Below are 21,793 nucleotides of genomic sequence, written 5' to 3'. Positions count from 1 at the left end.
GTAGTGACATCTACTTCCTTTTTAATTAGGGTTCGTTTTTGGATTGGTGTAGGTGTATGCGACTGCTTAGTGAGAGGTACAACGTCATGAATTAACTCAAAATAAAACTCGAGACGCTTAGTTGTTGACCATTTATTACGCCAAATACTAAACACAAGATTAATCTGATCGAACTAATAATACAACTTTATTTTATTATGTCATTTTATTTGTCAACGTAAGCTAGTAGCTATCGGTACAAAACCAAATGTCTTAGAATAATCACTTAAACTTAGGTATATTAAACATAATCATTAAAATATGTATGTATATAAAATAGGAACTTTAAAAATGACGTGCTTGATCTCCATCGGTAAATTGTGATTGTGAATGACTTAATAACTAAATTATGAAAAGAAAAACTACAATTAGTAAGTACTTATCGTTATCTATTCTATTAATAATATAATTAGTAACTGAGAAAAGCGGATACTCAAAAAATAGTTCGAACAAACACTCCGGCAGCTACAAATTGTAATAAGGAAACGAAATAAGGCGAGCTCAAAACTACGTAGAATGTACAGTTCGTAAAATAACATTACTTGACAAAATGGAAGCATTTATACGGATATTTGTATCGGTGGCTTGAGATGACTTTATATTAAGAAACAAATTAGCACAAATTAACAGTTCGCAGCTTTGAAAACAGTGTTTGTTAACAATTCGAGTGAACTGCTGTCATTTAAATTAATATTGCTGAGACTAGTAGTCCCCGGGACTCTATCTACGTAGGTAGGTGTTTATTTTGGACAAAACATCTTATAAATTCATAATAATCAGAAATACACGTTTGTTAAGAGTTAAGATTGTTAAAATACTTAAAAACCGACTGCAAGTGTCGATATTTAATAATCATTTGCGTTCTGCATTTTATAGGAATCCATACTACAAATAGGTTAAGATACCATATTAGAAATGCAAATATAGTGATATCTTTTGGGTGTAAGTGACTGGTAATTCTTGCAAAATATCTTGCAGCTAGCCTACTGCCGATTTTGATTTCAGTAATGTCCTCTGAACATCGAATGGGATTCGGTATCTGTATCTACTAAGGAACAGTCTTTATGAGCATAGATTAAGTCCGGGCACGAAGATTAAGCGACCTCTCATCATTTCTTGAGAAGCTCGCTAGCTCAACAGGTCTCCTTCCGATGGTTTCCGACATTTGTGCACCAAGGCGTTAGTGGTCGAGTCATCCTCGATCATCTTGCACACCGTGCCATCGCCGCAGACGCAACTGAAAATGAGATTACGTTTATTGTAATTGTTCACAAAGGTTTGATGTTATTCGTGAAGACAATTTTGACCAGGTAACCCTTGAGACTACTGATAAAATGTGCTCTGCTTCATCCAAAGAATGCCTGGAGGATGTGTTCTTCAAACTTCTATCACTATCACAAACATTTTATAATTGCGAATGTTTGTGACGGCGTATGTATATTTGCCAGGTATTTTTTCATTTGAAAACTACTAGATGGATTTGGATGAAACTTGGTAATAATGTAGCTTATAGGAACATCAGAATAAGACTTCGGCTACTTTTTATCCATGTGCGGGAGTAGATAGATTTGAAGAAATCTCAAGTATATGTTGTGGGTGAACTATAGGTCAGGTAAAAATAATTAAGCTAGAATTTAAATTAAAGATGAAGGTAACTTACTATGTATTCGTTAGATTTATCTGTATGACTTTGCTGTGCTGATCGTAAATGGCCCAGAAGCAGGGCGTCTGAGGGGCGCACGTTCTGGTGGTGTTCTCAGCCTTGTCCTCCACTTCTTCGGTGTCCACGGCTCTCTGGAATAATCACAAAATACTTCTTTATTATTGTGTTCCATATAACGAAAAAAAAAACAGTGCCATAGAGATATAAAAAACCGTCAAAGTGCGAGTATGTTTGCTGTATGGAAACTCATTAAAGTTTGTATTTTATTTTAATTCTTAGCATATGCGTTTAAAGGTGATACATGATCTTTCTAACAAATAAATTTTCTGATTTTTGATTTCCGATTTCTGATTTCTCTGAAAACTGTCTTATTTTCACGATTCTTGAGTAACACCCAGGTAACAGGCGGGTTACAGTCTTTTACGACCGTTCCTAATAATCTATCTATTTTTTGCTTAGGTACGATAGGAATTTTGACATTCCTTGTATGGGGCTAGTGTCGAAATTCTATCTCTAATAAGCAAATCGACATATAGTTTGAATATTGGGAATGGCCGTTGGTCCCGCGTTTCTCCTTCAATACGGAACCCTAAAGAACAATCATTTAGTAATAAGAATTATGCTGTCAACAAAATGATTCGAATTTGATTGATGACATGTCGTAAATATAAACGATAGTACAATACAACTGAGAGGAAAAAGTAAGTAGATGCCTAGTTCTCTAGCCGACACAACTAATTTTTATCTGGCCAAGTGAGTTGATAACATTGTCTCAAAGGGCAATTAAGTTATCGAATACCTACGTGCGTCAGCTAGCTGCATTCAGTATACTGTGTAAGTAACTTGATCAAACTTACAAACTATAACTTATTTTTATACCTATAGGTGTGCGGTCCTTCTCCGCGTGAGAGGAGGCCTGTGCCCAGCAGTGGGACGATAAAAAAGGCTGAAACAGTAACAGGTATGCGTAGTTTCGTGACACATATTTTTTGTATCACAGAAATGTTTACAGGGACCACAATTACGTTGCTGAAACACATAGTGTTTTTGCAGAAACTATAATTTTTACTTTACTATAATTTTTTATTACTTACTAAGTTTCAAATGAAAAATACTGAGTATCATATATCTCGTCAATAAATGGATACACATATGGATGCGTCTCGAAAAAGACAAAAAAAGTACTATTGTAGTAAGATTTTTTGGTTCATAATCGTAGATCACAGATCCATTAACATTTACGCCAGTACAAGTGTTCATGAACGCGCTATCATAGGGTCGAGCGTAAATAGAGCATCGTACGTTTTGTACGCGGCGCGCCCTTGAGCGTATCCGCCGGACTATGGCGCGACCACCACAAACCAACGAGAACAAAATGAGTAGCGGAGGTGCCATGACGGAAAATCTGCTAAGAAAGTAGCGCGCCAAAATGCGTTACTTACGTTACCTTTACCCTTGTACGCCTTCTTTAGACCCCACCATTTTTTATACTATCAAAAATCGTTGACAGATGTCTCAAAGGACCCGATCGCCTCATTAGTTCACTCGTAACAGACTCGTTTTGATCATGCCCTCCACGTATTTGACCTAGGAAGAAAGCGCTTGACCTACCTGCACTATGGCATCTCCGCTCATCTTTCCTTACTCCGTGCCACAAACCATCAATGAACGAATGCCTGATGAATGACTAATACGAAATCACGTGGACCGACTCGCATAACACAAACAGGAAGCAGTATTCGGCTGTAGGTATGCGGGTCGATGACATTACTTCGCTGTTAATGTAAACACTATGAAAAGCCAATAGCTTGGTTACCTACAACGAAAAATTTAAAGATTCGGCTTCTACTAGTATTCTCGTTTCGTTGTTTTGTTTGGAATATGTTGACCTCCTTTTGATTGTTTCTGAGAAATTGTGGCGTAGATATTTCTTATTTTTATCATTTTAATTAGTTATTGCATACTATACTACATATTTGTAAGGTTGAGGATAACACGTTCATTTTATTTCATTCTTATAGTGGTATTTTTAGACTCAAAAAATATTGAATATTCTACATATTATAAAGAAGCTACGCCACGCAGCAATTACACCAGAAAGGTAATCAATCAAAGGTAAGTAAGTTATAATTCGTAGCGCAATCGTAACCCAACGTGAAAATCTGCAAATTCGTAGGCGAGGCGCTACGCTTTTTTAAGCGAAAGTGCTACGAGAACTCGTAGAAAAGTTCGTAGATGTTTAGCGTAGCAAGAACCCGATTTCCGCAAATATAACATCGTTTTATTGGTATCAATATTATAATATATTTGAAGAATTAAAACCTTATCAAAAGTTTTTCCTCCTTTTAGTCTTTACTACAAGAACTGTCCTAAGTAAAAAAAAATTGTTTCCGTTAATAAAAATCGTTTTGATTGAACCAAAATATAAAAGTATAGCATCTTCGAGTTTAGTGTATTACCTTGAAATACTCAAATGTTAGTTAACTTTGACCTACACCTAACATAGTCAATATTTATTTTCCGTATCTGATATAGTTTATATTTCATTTAATTAATGTACTTTGACGCGATCACGTAGTCATATTTCCTTAGTTTTACATACGTAGTAACTATTATGGTAATCTGTGGTTTTACTTTTAATACGATAAGATTTTTTTAAATAGATTCCATTCCGTTAGACAAGGGCTGGCCATTCGTGCAATGGACGCATAATACATCAGGCCAACTCTCTAGAACTACCACACAGCAGAGAATATTTTTTATAAAATGCATAAACAAATATATAATACATTGTACCTATCAGTGCCCTTGGCTGCATTTTTTAAATAATATGTCGACTCTTCTGATAGATACTGATACAAAATCTTTAAATATGTGCATGTGATGATTAGACTAGACTTCGCCACAGACCCTGCCTGGCACATCTCACGCAATATTGTGTTTCTGGTTTATTTGTTCTTTGTTAAATGGTGACTTTTTTAGTAATAAACTGAACACTAAAGATTTTTGTTTGCTTGAACGCAGTAATCTCAATTTGAAAAAAATCTTTCCGTGTTAGATAGCCAATTGATCCAGGAAGGCTATTTATTCCGGGTACGCGAAGTAGTTCCCAAGGGACGCACGTGGAACCACTGGTAGAAGTTAGTATTTCTTGTAAGATTAAGTAGGTACGTGACTGAGGTGACATGATTGTTTTCTATCTCAATATATAGCTGCGGCTTATCTACCAAGTTAGAACATAATGTAAACAAAACTTGCTATTATTGCTAGATACGCTCATAACGTTGTGTAAGTGACACAACTTGTAGTGTGTAGGAATAGGTTAGCATTATATTCCTAGATTATTCAGGGAGAAACAGTTTATTCCAATTAACACAATATTAGTCACTGCAATTAATTTTAAAGAGGTAACTTTATTTACATAGTTATATACATAGATATTTTCAACACAAAAAAAAACTATCCTAGTAAAACAATAAAAAAAATACACTATATCTAAAAAGCGTCAAAAAATTCATCGCCATCGCTGTCAACTGGGAGCGTACCCAAGAGACTGGCAGCATTACCTCGTTGGATCGCCATGCTGATTCTTTGTCCGAGGTAATAGCCAGCCTTTTGGTCACGAGAAGCGTCAACCAGCCGTCTAGACAGATCTTTAAATAGGGTGTGAAACATATATTTAGGACTGTTGAGTTTAATGATTATAATGGATACTAAAATGCATAACCCCATATGTGCTTTTGGACATAATAAAAAATGATCTATCGAATGATGCGCATCCAATGACACTAGTTCCAAGTCTGTCAGAGGGTAGAGACGCTTTTAGCGCATCGTTCTTTGCAGAGGTTCCTCACTTGTGGGTTTTCCGAGTGTAGCAAAACCGAGGTCATAGGTTCTCTGAATGACGGTTTTTAACGTCGTTTTTTTACCGGGAGTTGTTAATTGTTTCCACGCGTGACGCCCATAAGAATCCTACGTATCTACGTTGTCACTCGGAAAACCGAGCGGAAAATACGCCAGTGTGAAAGCGCTGTTTAAGGAGAGAACGATCTTATTTATCTAATAAGTACTAATAATTTAAAGCTGAAGAGTTTGTTTGTGTAAGCGGAAGGTTAGGTTATAGGTAAGGTTATAGGCTACTTTTTATCCAGGTTTGTGAAGCTAGTGAAAATATAAAATGTTTAATGTTTCAACCGTCGTCTTTAGATATATATTTTGTAAAGAAATGTTTCAAGTTCAACAACGCTTTTAGCTTAATGTTTTGAATGAACGCACGTCTCGGTCGGCCACACGCGACCGTTATTCACGGTCCGCAAATAGAAATATTATTTGAAGACGCAGTCTCGACGACGCACTTTTAGTTAGAATTAAAAGTATAACTTTTTACCCAAAAAATACAATGAAATATTTTTTAAACAGATATGGTTATTTTAGATACACTAAACCCAGAATATTGCGATAACAAACAACAAAATTCTCATATTATGAAAATTTTGGCATTTGTGCATTTTTTCGTAGAATGCAAGATTATGACGATATCCTGTAGGTACGTGTAGGAAACTCAAAATCAAAAATCATTCATTCAAACTTGGCTGCTAGACAGCACTTTTTGAACGTCAGGAATTTACAAAACACGGCCCCCAAAACGCCCACCCTTCACCACTTCCTATGTGTTTTGGCTGGTCAGAAGAAGTGGCGCAACAAACTCCCCAGCAACATATGTCTGTCTGTACATAGGTTAGAAACTTATATTATGTACCTATAAGTTTAATCACAGAACGTGCACTCTTTAATTTTCTTCAAACTCTCAACATTGATTTCCTAATCCACATGTTCACCACATCAGATTTAATTTCTAACTTGACTGTAAAGTCATTTTACCCATGTGTAATTAAAAGATAAAAACCTTCCTACTGTTTATACCTCTATATTGTCTATCACAGAGATGTACTTAGGTAAGTACAAACCACCTCTTCGCTGTGGGTTAATCTCCATCTTTATCAGGTTAACCAGTGAACCGAATACGAAGCGGTGCAAACAAGATTTCATTACTTATCATAAGACATTCAGTACTTGCATCGTACGCTTATATCTACGCCTATACTATGTAGGTGCAACTACATACCTATTATTCTACAATGTGCGTGTTATTGATGAGTTAAATCGCGCAATTTTGCATCAGTATTTTCATTTGAGAAAGTGCAAATCATTGTATTATAATTTATAACGCAATAAGACTTCTTTCAACTTGCACTTTTCCGAATCGATCAAAGAATCATATGACAATGTTTTTTTTTACAATATTATAATAATGTCCTAATTTTATCAATTAACCAAACAACACAAATTAATTAACGGCGAAACAAATAAGTAAATCTTGTTTACGATCTTGTTTGCGTTTGTGATCGTTTTACGTTTCATAAAAAGAAATGACGTAAAATGACCGATTACCGCTGAACCATAATATAAACATCGACTAAAGAGATAAGTGATTTTAGACCAGTTTTTAATCAAAGAATACAACAATGTGTTACTTGTAACACCTACTAGAAGATCCAAAAAAAAAGCAAATTTTATGAAGTAAACTTATTTAGGTCCTAGTTAATACAATAGATCAATCCTATTTGGTGTAATTCAGCTTTCATCTTTATATAAACTGAAAAGTCACATTACAAAGTTTTTGAAATTCTGCCTACCATCTACCTACATAGGTACCTACCTATCGCGAAATACTTACACAAAGTTAGATGGGACACCTTTTTTTAATTTAAAAACTTCATGAAATGAAACTAGCTGAAGTTGAGCCCAACAGGTAAACTTTTCAAAGCGAGTTCCCAACAAACACTGAAATTCTCTTACACGTTAATGACGAAAACGCAACTACACTACAAATTTTGCAATACACAGTTAACACTATCAAAAGAATGAATATGCAACACCAAATATTTTAATTGTTTTCCTATCTCTAGCACTAAACCTTAGCCACCTTATTGTAAAAGCTTTAAACCACTAACTTTACTAACGATGACGGTTTATAGTTTAAACCTATCACTGAAGCCGGTACTTTTTTCAAACCACGTTTTATAACAAGTCGGCCACTTTTTCTAAAAGCTGAGTTATCAGGAAAAAGGCACTCACCCTATTCCTAGGCACCATGGCGACGGCTACAGCGCACACCGCGATCAACACCAACAACCCTTGCTTCATGGTCACAATTGTCGCTACTCAACAGAACTCGTGTACTTTGCAAAAAAAACTTTGGCGTGCGCGGTGACGGAGCGTGCCGGAGTGGCGTCGGCGGGCAGGCGCGCCGTTATAAGTACCTACGCGGACACACTGTCAAGAGGCCTGTGGCGGCGTCGCACCACCCACCGTAAAGATTTTCCTATCAAAACCACTACTGTACTACGAAATGAATATTTAACATCATTATTGTTTATAATTTAGCTGACATGAATGAACGTGCCTATGATAGCGATAAACTGACGCCACGCGTCACATAATAAATATTGTGTTGTTATTGTAGTGATTCACGGCGAGTTCGATCGTAAATACTTTTTAATAGCTAAGGACTGTAGATAAGTACTGCACTTGTTCTTTGATGAATGAAAATGAAAGAGGTTAACACGAGCCAAGAGCAAATCTGATTCACGCAAACAATTTTCTTTACCAGACATGACTATGACAGGCCGTCGAGATACTCAATTTGCAGAACTAAAGAAAAGCTCAATGATAATATTACCTTCAGTTTAAAACAATTAAATACATATTTCACACACTTTCCTTTAACTAAGTACAGGAAAGGAAAACAGATGCAACAAAAGATGTCAACATTATAAACAGCGACCCAAGCGAAATTAAGTACAATCGTAGTACCCATCTTGATTTACAATACACTTAGGTATGTTCCAAAAAAATCACATATAAATATCAAAATCTATGATAAAAACATCTATGGTATATCAAATTTCACGACGTGTAACCCTGACGACAAATATGTTGCCGGTTGCATCATCCACCTTATGCATGCAAATAGATTTACTTTTGCTATGGCATCCATTGGAACATACATTTTTGTCACAACATAAAGAAATTTTTGTCTTTGTAGACGTTAAAACTGTGCGTTTTCAAGGGCCTCAGCATCCGCCATCATAGGGCCAACAGACGATAGGCGGGATTAACTTCGGCGCCAAGGCAACAAATATAAAAGTTCTCGCTACATGGGTACTCCAATGATAGAAGTTTGAAGACATGTCCGATATTAAGACAAGCACGGAAAGACACTGCATTCAAATAACCCACACTAAGGGGGGAAACACCTCAAATTAGGTCGGTTGGCTCCTTGGAACCCATAAGTTTGTGCAACTGGAACTAGGTTTTACCTTATGATCTCGAAATGTTTGCATAATTATCGCGAGAAGAAATATCTACTAAACCGAGCTACAAGGCAAATCGCCTTGCAACAAAGAGTCCTTTTTTTAATAATTACCCAATTTGCCTTAGATTACATCATCCAGTAAGGGACTTTGTTAACGGTTAACTAATGCGTCAAAAAATTATAGAATTCTATGAAAACGATAAGATAAGGTACTATCCGTAACTATAACGTACGTTACGGATCATTCTATGCGGTTATCGTGAGATGATTCACACATCGTTGAACCGTAAAACGTCAAAGTTTTCGTGGCGGCATATTTATTTGGGAGGCCCGCTGAGACCTTGTAACCTTATGGAAATCTACAAAAGTCGATCGTGGAACTTTTTTAAGGGAAACAACGTTCTACTATCTCTTGAAACAAAAATTCTAATGATTCTTAACAATGTGATAAAATAATACCATAATATACGCAACAAACTAGTTAAATGAAAGAAATAGTTTTAAAACGAAAACACGCTTTTTGTACCGTTTCTCAGCTAGTCATGTATCATGTCATCAGAACTCAGAGCGTGTGTAAAATTTCATCCTAAATTTCAATTCCAAGATTTTCTTACGTACACAGTTACAAGTGAAGCTAATATTTAAGCGTGTTCATAAAAAATAACTAATGACTATAGAGGTAGAAAACGACTATTTAAAATCAGACGTCATAGTACTTCTCCGCATCGCTGTAACGTGCCCAGAAGACAGTATGGCAATGCTGATTCTTTGGCAAAATTATTCTTGACCGACATCCAAAAAGAAGGTTAACCATTCGCCTAGACGTCTTAAAATATGTATACCTACTATAAAAATGGTCCGATATTAGGATTTTTTTTTATTTGTACCAAAAAGATAACCTGTCGAGGTGGTCCTATCGCCACCAAGCCAGGATCTGATGAAGAGTCTGGGAAATTGATGGCAACTCCCGAATATTGTAGGACTGCACTGGATTAACTTTATAGCTGACGCGATGATGGCCACGATAGAGAGTTGAGGGAATACCGTGACGAGATGTAATGTATGTATGTCATCTTTTCGGTATCGATAATAAAAAAATACGTACTTACATATACGCGTCTAATTGAGAATCTCCTCCTTTTTCTGTAAGATTAAAACAGTAGCAGTTTTAAAAGCCTGAAAAGAAACAGACTAATTTACATTTACACAGCAGAAAGCTTAACTTGTAGTCTTTTAAAAAGTTATGAGAATGTGAGCTCACTTGATAGTAGTTCACTATATTTGGAGGTGATATAAACTTATCATACGGATTCTGCTGAGTAGGAACAGCACGTCAAATAAAAATGTCGTAATCACAACAAGAACAAAAACTACGCAGAAGCTAATGAACTTTGACTTGATCATCACGTGAGCAAGGCTTATATCTATTTGTCTTCTATTATCTAGTTCAATAACATTGAAACATAAGGTACTTTTGTCAAATATATACTCACCTACATAGTTAAGGTAATGGTTCAGAAACCTAAAATAAAAAGATACCTAACTGAGGAAATATCCTGATCCCAAACTATCAATGGTCATTTGAATTTATGTTAGGAGATGATAATACTTACCACATCGTTAGTCCTTTCTTATATTCTTTCTCTCCTAGTTATAGCCGAAAATGAACAAGAACGACCCTATGCTGAACGTTTAAGATTGTTGATGACTACACACAAGTATAAGACCACAAAATCTCGCAAACAAGTTTGGAAAACAACACACAAATGAAACACGTGTAAAGATATTAACCTAATTGGAGTTCAATCATTCTGCTAACAAGAAGTCCTTCGGCCTTCGACCCCCAACAATATGTCTCATAAAGCAAACTAGATTAAGTATTTCATAGAAAAACTAGACAATTACTAGCACTAAGATCTAAGAAATGAATACTTCACCAAGTCTGAATAGGTACCTAACTATTTCATTATCCGAATTGAAAAGACTGAAATTCCTTACAGTTATCTTTTCCAAGTAATAGTCGTAGGCAAGTACTCAGTGCTGAAAGCCCTTAATTTTTCTTCGTTCTTAATTCTTCTTCGATACGAAAAGGATATACGGCGTAGTACTAAGGAGACAATCAAAATGGATTAGCAACGCCCATATAGGTACATTCAGTGGATTTACCTATCGCATATTCAAATTCACCGTTTCTCTGTTACATAGGTATCTACCATCTATCAACTTAGCATTTTCTAAACTGGGTACTAGGTCTCGGGGTCGGTTTACTAGATGCAACTGAGTATTACCCATGCCTGACTTTCAGGACAAGTAGTCACAATAATTCATTCTGCGCAATAGCACAGATTACTATAATAGTTACTACTAATACTTCGAGAAAAAAGGAAATCCTGTGAACAATATAGGTATAAGTAGGTCCCTTAATCAGTATTTTATTGTTTACGTTAATAGATAAGACTAATGTGATCCTAATCATTCGGGATCGAAGGTTAGGTCAGAGTCAAGACGTGTGCACCGATCGCGTTAACATCACCGACGCGGATGGTACGTGAGCCGGTAAAAAAGCGTCTCGTCGGCAGCGTGTTTTTGATGTGTCATCGGCACGAAGCGCATTTTTTTTTACTCATAGACATTACATAATCAACAATATAAACTATTTAAGAGTACCTATAATATATAAGAACATAAGGCCATTATTTGGTTGGCCGGTGAAAAACTTACTTTAGAGGGCTTTTCATCAGAGTTGTTTGAGGAAAAGTTCCACCAGTAAAATCGCTTAATTTTCCTAACCTTGCTTGCCACCGCTTTAATTGAAAAGGGCACTTGTGAGGTTTTTTTTTCATACGAGCGACGATTTTATGCCGATGGCTGATCGGAGGCTACGACGTCAAAATAGCTTCGGCGCGGAGACGATGGTGGATCGGTGCCGCCCGTGTCATCTAAATGCGTCTAGTTTCAAATCATCGCTTACTTAAGACACCTTAACAATTTTTTGGCTTTCTTTCAGCCCGTGTTCTACCGATTACTATGCCAGTGTTTAGTTATTCCCGATTTGTCATCGTTCCTATTCGTCATTCATAAAACACGTGTTCCAATTTGCCATCACATAAAATAGCCAGACCTTGTGAAGACTAGAAGGAACCTTCCTCTTCAATGTTCCTACCCTTTTAAGTTCAATTCAGTTCCCTAATCATAATCGTGTAAAGACCTTTCCGCTACTGTTTAAATTTTGAACAGGAGAAACACTAACAAACACACACTACAGACTACTTTCAAAGTAGGTACCTACCTTACCTACACTCCAAAGTAATAATAATTTTCATAAATACTCAGGCCAACGGGTCGATACCTACCCAATTAAATATACTACAAGCGGCACTAACCTACCCTACCTACTATTTGATGATGTTTTATAATTACATTATCTTAGAGATAAGTTAGAATGTGAGACCTTGATCGTCACACGTGACACGAGCATGGAAAACCTAACACCCCGTGAACCGTCTGATCCGAGAATAGCTCGTGCATTCAGGTGCCAGTAATGCAATCGAGTGCAGTGGAGTTCACACCTAACTGCTGCTGGCACATGATTAAACCTATAAATAGAATTACAAAATAAAAAAATGACAAATATTTCCATGCAAACATATTTAGGAACCAAAAACATTATTACATACTATAACTGTGCAATCAAATATGGCTATCTTCTTAATAATTTTATGATCGGCAATATCCTACTCGTATTCACAGTTGACGAAAGTATTAGTCAAGTAATATAACATCAAGTAGATTAATTGAGTTAACCTAAGCTAGACAACTAACTGTTATCTAACGACGCATTTCTCTCGCGATCAATGTTTACTAATAATATTAACTAGACATATAATCAAAGGAACAGCGCGTAATACGCACGTAGACAGAGTTAATTAAAGGTTCCGAAGAGGAGCGCATATAGAAGCGCACGTGCGTCGGCGCACGGTGCCGCCGCGTCTCGCCATGACTGGCCACAGCTGTAGGTTAAATGTCAAATTTTCACGCTGCCTACAGTCGTGATACACTTCTCAGTTAATGAGAAATGCGTCTATGCTCTGACAGATCTAAGCGTCGATGTATTTGGATCCAACGGCGGCAGACACTGTGTCACAGCTGCACGTTAGTAGGGCCTGGACCATTGCCAGAAGTCGCGCTAATCCCCGACGCAATCTTTCAAAATCGCACCCAAACAAATCCAAATTTTACGACTCCACAAAAACGCGAACATTACGAGGTGTGACCGGTTGCACAAACAACAATAAGGCCCTAAAGCTGTTGATTTATGATTTTCTGTCTGATAGCCAGACGTCTTCAGTCGTGACTCACTTCAAGCTACCGGTATTTTCACGTTATCTCGATACTTCATGATCACAATTCAGATTTTGCCACTCGTTGATGACATTATATTTCTTCGGGCCAAAGCTAATTAACATATTATTTTATAAACACAGATTTTTGCAGTTTTTTGTTTTATTTTTGGATATTAATCCGAGAAACCAGCATGCCCATTAAAAACAACAGGCGAATATTAGTGTACGTTTCAAACTACTTTTAAGCTAATATAAAAATATAGTTAAACTACCATAATAATCATCAAATCATGTACTTAAGTAAAGTACCTAGTTCTGTAATTTACTTAAGTACATGAATTGTGTTAAGTAAATTACAGCACTAGGTACTTTACCTAAGTTATTTCATAATCACAGTACAATATTTAACTTGCATTGCTCAGCATACACGTCCAAGTTGGTTCTGTGTTGGCTTTGGCTGCACTCCCTACTCTCAATATTTTACTCATTTCCATTTAGGTGATCGTTTCAGCTTGCAGATTTTGATTGAAAAAACATACATTCTAGGGGATTATCAATACTATCCTAGAATCTTTTTTATATGTGTGTCAGTCACCTGAATACAGCAGTTTGTTCGCAAATGGATTGACGAGTGAATGGGCTCTTCGCTACAGCTAAGCCAGCTTAGCTCTGCATGTTGGGTGTTACGTGTTACTCCGGTATATTGAACTTAGCTATGAGCCTCCTCCCAGTGGTGCACTGGGCACCAACGGAATTGAGTCCCAATTTGAAAAACGCAAAAGTAAACTGTACAGGTTCACAGGTGTAAGGCGTACAAATCATTTTTCTTTCAAGCATGAAAATACTACAAACATAGAATTTTCAATGAATACTCACCTACGAACTTACTTAAGGAAATCTCAAACTAACAACATATTCTTTCAGCAAAAATTAAATCAAAAACCCGTGGCTGAAATCCTATATGCATCGGGATAAAAGTTTGCTATGACGAAATAACATCGCGTGATCCCAAATAACGTCTCACCGGTGTCTAACGAACGGTTTCTGTCTGGCAAACATATCACAGGCGACCCAGAAACACTTGGCTTGGCAGTTTACTCCGCAGGAGTTCAATGCTCTATCAAAAGAAGATCAACAATTTTGGATCGTATAATTACCGCTTACATAATGCGTTATTTAGATGTCTGGACTGTGACAGCAAGTGGGCCGTCTGTCTTTGCTGCACCATATAGGTACGGTACGGTGGTTAATTTACTTCAGTGAAATCAGTTATCAAACACATTTTCAAGACACTTTTAGTAGAGGTCTGTTTGCAAGTTAGGTCTATCAGCCTTTTTCTAAGTTCTATTAGCTTTATTTTACGAATTCATATTTTAATTAATTATGAATGTTTTTTGTAGGATTGTGTGGTAATGGTTTGTAGGAAATATGTCATCTGTGGTAATATCCTAGACTACATTAGACAAATACCTACAGGAGGAACCCGTCGGTGACCATAACTCAACGAGGGCAATCTCTGAGGAAAGTGGCTAATCAACCTATCCAGAAATTGCCTAAACATTTCAATAATCGGAGGGGATTTCCAAGTTTGAGATAAGGATGGGTCAGCAATCGTAGTATACATTAGCGTACTCTTATCTACCGACTTATTATAATTATTCTTTTGAAATTGCAGTATCTTCTGTCATTGGATTTTTTTCTTTTTTAGATAAGGACTTGAAATGTATCAAGAACAATTAGTGCCTATACCAAATATACGTATTATAAAATCTTACCCTGCAAATAATTTCATAGAACTAAATGAGTATTTTCAATTCCAGAAGTTACGAGAACTTTCCTGAATCCTGCTGGTCCCTGTGTATATGTATGAATGTAGATATATAACGTCATCGCATGCTGGTCCCTATGTATACCTATGTATGAATGTAGGTAGGTATATAACGTCATCACATGACAGATGTAAAACGATCGTAGACTGCAGGGCGGCGCGGGGCGGCCGCTCACCGCAACCGCATTCGTGATATTGCGACACTCGTGTACCTGTTCTCAAGCTTCGTAATCTGCACCTCTTCAACTAATTTGACACAATTAACTATCATCATCATCTCCCGAGCCTTTTCCCAACTATGTTTGGGTCGGCTTCCAATCTAACCGGATTCAGCTGAGTAGGTACCAGAGTGCTTTTAATATCCTCTCAAAAACTCTGAAAAAATTGCTCGACTATGAATCTGATACCTACTACTTATAATTTTTGATGATACCTATTTATAATTTTTGACGTTCATAAGTGCTTGTAAAGGCCTAAATAAAATAAGTGATTTGATTTGATAGTGTTTATGTAGATAAAATTAAAGATTTAGTACTAAGTAGTTAGGTAGGTACTTTCTTCAACCTACAACCTGCCTATCTGCCCACTTATGTTTTGCATAATCCTGAAAGCAGCACATACTATTCCTAATTAGTAAATAAAAGTTCACACACGTTACTTCTTTTGATGAACTGTGTACTTAAGCTAGAGACTAATAATATCTTTATGCGACTACAGAAGAATAAAGGGGGGTTACCATCCCACCCAAGCATGAGCGGAAAAGCCAAAAGTTATACGTATTTGTGCAAATCAGGTGACAACACAGTCCTACTGAAATAATACTCCCGTCATGAAAGTTTTGTACAAAACTTAGGAACAATAAAATAAGCTGAAATAAACCCAGTTGACGACAAAGTGACCTTAAAGGTTACAAGAACTAAGTAGGTTGGCTGAAGGTGAAACAAATTGCATTGGTATACTTACCTACCCTTTGTTTAACCTTAGTTACTTAAAATTGTAAATATCTCAACTAGCTTCAAAGAGATTCGCATTATGTAACTGAAACTACTCCGCGAAATTGGAAAATAAATACTACGTTTGAGCTTTCTTATCTATCGGATCCGCTCAAAGTAATGACGAAAATAAAATGTAAGCTAATCTCGCCTATAAAACTAAGGCAAGAAGTGACACAAAATTTTATAGCTATCATTTATGTCCTAAGTATCCAGACGTAGAAGGAATTAGGAGTCTAAATAGAGTTGGTAACATTGTGAGCCTTTCGATGGTAGTAGACACCACTGATGCTATTTTGACGCCGTCACCGCCGACCTACACACACCTACAGTCGTGACGGGTAGTCAGAAGCCAATAAGTCCGACACCAGTCTAACCAAGGGGTATCGGGTTGCCCGGGTAACTTTGTTGAGGACGTCAGTCGCTCCTAGAAAAACACTGGTACTCAGCTAAATCCGGTTGGACTGGAAGCCGACCCGAATATAGTTGGGAAAAGGCTAGGTTGATGATGGACCGCCGATCGCCACATCGGTGTAGAAGGCGGTGATTTTAGTATCTAAGCTATGATGTTAAGCTAAACACACGTAATGTACCTACAATAACTGCGTATGCTGTCCATTCACCTCTATCCTTTAGTTTCCCTACGCCTTACGCTATTGGTCAGCCTTCCTGTATGGCTATACAAAATTGTCGCTAATACCACAGCTAATACTTACTTATTACCTAAATCAGCAATTCTGCAAAAGTACTGGTACAAAAATATTTAGGTACAAAGGCATCTGCATACTTTAAAAAATAACCCGATTTATTCAAGTAAACAAGATAAATCTAAAAGTTCAACGCATGTTTTATTTAACTTCAACATCGCGCGTTATGTAAAAACATATTTTAAAATGTTAAATCGATCGAAAAATATGTATTTTGAACTTTCCTGACGTGCTATTATTCTTTCATACATATTTTATTGTTTAATAATTTGTTTTCGTTCTACTTCAGCTTAATTTGAAAGCATAAATATTGCATGATAGACAGACTGAAAGACTTGAGTATCTGTCCACTTTTTGTACGGGTTGTGAATTTGATTAAGATATACTTTTTATACGGGTTTATTAACAAATGTGTAGTTTGTTTAGAGAAGTCTGTCCCATTCATCCAGTCCTCAATAATATACCATCGTCAAACGCTTTGGTTTAGTTTATTGGGAGATACCGCGGCCCTGGTACATAAAAGGCCCACGACGGAACACGACGGTTTTTAGTCAGTAAGAGTCTGACACTCCCTCGCCGCTGCTAGCCCACAGTGAGAGGCAATGGACATTGCAGTGCTACAGGATATATGGAGGCGGCCAATCCAGGCAATTCCAAAACTGACAGAACAATTGAACAGGTCTCCCTCATTGTCACTGAAGTCATGACGATTTGACAACTTTTAAATGACGAATATCACCTACCTCGTAGATACATTCCAGTCCAACGCTACTGGGTTACCTACTGGGACTCTGACCATTTCATTTTCATTTTAGTTATTTTCCTAACCACCAGCAGCAGAAAAAAATTAAAAGAAAGAAAATGCTTTGTTAGGATTGTGGGCATGCCAACAATTGTAGATTCGCCGTTACGTACTTTTTGTCTAGCTACCTACAATAATGATTATCATTCTAGAAATGGTTGTCATATTAAGGTTTTAAGTCTTCAAATAAATTAAACCATTTATTATGGATTCGTATCATCAAAATGATATTGTCAAAGTAAACACGCAATTGGAAAACACATTACCTACCTTTTTTTATTAAAATAAGTAGGTAGGTAGGTACTAGCTGTTATATCGCGGTTTCGTCTTTGTTATATTAGTACATATATGTTATGGATGGGTTAAAGAGACAGAAACCTAATTTAATAAACCTAGTACCCGACTTCATAAATTGCTTTGATCGCGCATCAGAAGACGTGAGTACGACCACTTGTTTATCAAAACACAATACCTACTATGTTGTTTGTAGGGCCTACACCGTTATCAGAATATAATTGTTTTCTACTTACACATTTTGATAAGAAACATTGCTCAAGGGTTATTTATTTGATTAGTATAGATCTGTGAATGGACGGGTCAACGGGTCAGAGAGCCCTACAACTGTTGACGTCATGAGAGCAGCTGCGCCGGCAGCGCATATCTCCGTGGAAAATCGCTACTGCGTAGTAAATGTCATCGAAGTTATGAAAATCATAATGTTAATTAGGAGCCGTAATGCGCAGTTCATGTAAATTCATTGAAAACGACGCATTAAAATTTGATTAAGCTATTTATCTACCATAATTGGTAGGTATTGTGGGAAAGCCCGTAATCCTAATGAGGAATTTTCTCTCTTTTATCTCTTCCTAGCTAGAGATAGTGCCGGTCTTGGTACGTTACTACAAGGAACGGAGCGACGGATAATCTTAACTTATCAAGTTCGTCATCGCGAGAGATTTTGAAATTAATTTGTACAGAAATCTGTGACTTTATTGAACCATGTCACAGATAGGTATAATGGTCTCTGCACACAGCGGGCGCGGTGTGGCGGGACGGGACGGCGACGCGACGCTGGGCAGTTGTAATGTACTAGATATTACGGAGGCCGCCACACAGATCCGTCCCGCTCGGCGTGACGTGACGCGACAATCTAGTACATTGTGTCGCGTCGCCGTCCCGTCCAGCCGCGCCGCGCCCGCTGTGTGCAGAGACCTTAAGGGGCCTCAGCCCGCAGTATTCACAACGCCATCTAACGAGTTTTTTAAAACTATTTTTAAAATTCTTAAAAAAGAAAACCCTCCCATTTACCTGTGACGTAACACTTTTTTCGTCTGTTGATAATTTGAGATCGACAATCAGACCAATCGGAAATGGGAATATGCAAACAATGAGTCATTTTCTTTTTCATTCTTTTCCTATCTAATGACTGGATGGCGCTGACTTAGAGGTACGAAATGCAAGAAACGGAACGTAACATAATTTTATGTCGAATAACGAAACACTTAAAAAATAGAAAAAAGGGAATAAAAATAGAATAAAAGCAGAAAAGAAGTCAGGTTATGATGACCCGAGAGGTTTTAAAAACAATTTATGCAGAAAGCAGAATTTCTTGTGTCTCGGCTCAAAGGACTCCGCTCCTATAGTTTAGTTTAAATTTTTCTCTATACCGCGAGCATATTCGGACATTAGATAGAATTAGCAGTAATAAAAACGGGAAGATTCGAAGTGCAGACAGATTTTTTTGTATTTTTGCTTCACATATAGACTGCTGAGCCATTTATATTGCGTTTCTACATTTTTTTGGGAAGCTTATAACAATAGTACGGTAGACCGCACGTCAGTGGTAACTGTCATGCACCTTAACTCAATAGTAATAAGTACGATTTTCCTATAAAACTGTTACCACTGACCTGAAGTTGACTGTACAATACAACAGTTTTAAAATCCATCACCCGTATGTTGACTCATTACAAGAATTCATGGGCACCCTAGTTGTTTGATTTACGAAAATGTTATTATTAGCTTACCTGCGGAACGATATACTGCAACCACCATAGGATTCACTTTCACAAGTATAAAAGCAACACTTTTCACCATTTTAATAGTTTAAATTGATTTAATACAAACAAAATTTTAAATGCTGATTACGCGCCAAGAATGTTCAGGGTTATCGCTAGAAAATAAAAAAAAAGCAAAATAAAAATTTATGTTGTTTATGTTTTAAGAATAAATACGAATAAATTAATGCGATTTTTATTAATTCGTTGACTTGCAATTGTTAAAATAAGATAAAAATATAAGTGATTCAATTGTTTTTTTGGGCGAAAAAAACTGTTGATCACAACATTTTTTATGCTGGCAAGGTGTTAGAAAGAGACAAACGGCCTCCGTTCTAACTATCCCTCTCGGCTCGGATTTGCCTCTGTGTATTATGCAACCAATTTAGTACCTTATTGCGTTGGAATAGAGTTCATTTTCGTGAATATATATTTTGAGAGTGCGCAATCTTGTTTATAGTATATTACATCTATGCGTGGGGCATACTATTGTTATTTTTAGATAAAAATAATTAACTGGTAACATTTTAAGGTTTGACATTGACAGCAGTATTTGTTTGACAGTGACAGGAGAGGAAACTGACGGTGCTTAGGTTGCACGAAATTTTACAACTCGAATCAAAAATAAATAACTCAAAGCCACATTTTAGATTATAACAGTTTTTTTAGACGTAACTATCTGTATTAAACTAGTAGCTGTAATTTAACACCATAGTATAATTTCTTGAACAGTAATCTTGAGCAAGAATGTCGCTGGAAACCGTACCAAAAGATCTCCGAGGGTTACGGGCTTGTTTAGTGTGCTCTCTAATAAAGGTACGATATTTATTTACATTATATATTAATTAAATAGATCATTGATAATTATAAATAGCCAACTCTTGAGACCCCCTCTTAACGTTTCAGACCTTCGATCAATTTGAATACGATGGGTGCGACAATTGTGACGAATTTCTTCGTATGAAGAATAATAAAGACAATGTTTATGATTGCACTAGTAATAATTTTGATGGGTAAGTTATTGAATCTATTCTCATCTTAAATTTAAGCTTTATCATAACTACAAATGTTTTATTTTGTAGGATTTTAATGCAATATTATTAACAACACCCCCACAGTGTTCGAAGGTTCTAAACATTTTCATTCAGAACTTATCAATATTTGTTTAAAATATATCTGCCTTTATTAAATAATATAACATAGATTTCATTTCTCTTTTTCTAGAATGATTGCTGTGATGAGTCCTGAAGATAGTTGGGTGTGCAAATGGCAACGCATAAGTAAGTGTTGGCAAGCTACCAATACCTCTATTGGTACTAATTGACTAACCACACCAGTCCTTAGTGACAGATTCTCATAGAAGTTCTGCACTAAGGAACGGCCTAAGTAACCATTAAATGTCTCTGAGTATGTCCATTATTACTACTTTAGACTATAATATTTATTTATTAACTTCTGCTCATGGTTACTCCAGATGTGGACAGATGCTAACACTCAATAACATTTAATGTACATTAGTACCTAGTGATCATTTAATTGATTATAATGAAGTCTTACTAAAATAGGAATAATAAACTAGACCATTTGCTACTCCTTCTTCATAGCATTTTTGATTTGATTGCACTTTGATGTATTTGCCACTAATGAAAAAAAAAATGTTTTCAGATCGATTTTGCAAAGGGGTGTATGCCATATCGGTTTCTGGCCGATTACCAGCTGGTGTCATCAGAGAGATGAAGAGCCGAGGCTATGTGTACAGGCCCAGAGACACCAGTCAGAGATAATAGGCTATATCTGTATATTTAAGAACTAATTAAATAATTATTATGCCACTTATAGCTGCATATCATTTCCATAACTTTATTTTTCCCAGAAATTAAACAGTATCACTAATTTTTTATACAGAATAGTGAAAACCAGAAAGTTGATAGTTTGTGCTATGTTCATTACTTCCAAAGGTACCGACTGACTGATGTTCTGCCTA

General features: G+C 36.6%; 2 protein-coding genes across 2 annotated transcripts; one reads left to right on the top strand and one right to left on the bottom strand.

The window, feature by feature from the left end:
• Positions 1-116: 116 nt before the first annotated feature.
• LOC110374731 (uncharacterized) lies at positions 117-8,288 on the bottom strand. The gene is made up of 3 exons (XM_021332576.3): positions 7,841-8,288; positions 1,700-1,833; positions 117-1,276 (listed from the first exon to the last, which is right to left on the bottom strand). The coding sequence occupies exons 1-3, from the start codon at positions 7,907-7,909 to the stop codon at positions 1,168-1,170; spliced, it is 312 nt and encodes a 103-aa protein (XP_021188251.1). The 5' UTR covers positions 7,910-8,288; the 3' UTR covers positions 117-1,167.
• A 12,073-nt stretch (positions 8,289-20,361) lies between these two features.
• LOC110374755 (transcription elongation factor SPT4) lies at positions 20,362-21,643 on the top strand. Its single transcript, XM_021332610.3, has 4 exons — positions 20,362-20,625; positions 20,716-20,822; positions 21,034-21,089; positions 21,475-21,643. The coding sequence occupies exons 1-4, from the start codon at positions 20,557-20,559 to the stop codon at positions 21,591-21,593; spliced, it is 351 nt and encodes a 116-aa protein (XP_021188285.1). The 5' UTR covers positions 20,362-20,556; the 3' UTR covers positions 21,594-21,643.
• Positions 21,644-21,793: the final 150 nt, after the last annotated feature.

Source organism: Helicoverpa armigera, chromosome 8 (genome assembly GCF_030705265.1).
Source record: "Helicoverpa armigera isolate CAAS_96S chromosome 8, ASM3070526v1, whole genome shotgun sequence".
NCBI classification, from domain to species: Eukaryota; Metazoa; Arthropoda; class Insecta; order Lepidoptera; family Noctuidae; genus Helicoverpa; species Helicoverpa armigera.
This window is presented reverse-complemented; position numbering and strand designations above follow the sequence as displayed.

Bases quoted from the DNA above. Each gene is read 5' to 3' on its own strand.
- LOC110374731 (XM_021332576.3), bottom strand. From the start codon at position 7,909: ATGAAGCAAGGGTTGTTGGTGTTGATCGCGGTGTGCGCTGTAGCCGTC. The intron at 1,834-7,840 runs GTGAGTGCCTTT...TGATTATTCCAG, and splicing joins CCATGGTGCCTAGGAATAGG to AGAGCCGTGGACACCGAAGA. The intron at 1,277-1,699 runs GTAAGTTACCTT...TCTCATTTTCAG, and splicing joins ATAAATCTAACGAATACATA to TTGCGTCTGCGGCGATGGCA.
- LOC110374755 (XM_021332610.3), top strand. From the start codon at position 20,557: ATGTCGCTGGAAACCGTACCAAAAGATCTCCGAGGGTTACGGGCTTGT. The intron at 20,823-21,033 runs GTAAGTTATTGA...CTCTTTTTCTAG, and splicing joins ACTAGTAATAATTTTGATGG to AATGATTGCTGTGATGAGTC. The intron at 21,090-21,474 runs GTAAGTGTTGGC...AAATGTTTTCAG, and splicing joins GTGCAAATGGCAACGCATAA to ATCGATTTTGCAAAGGGGTG.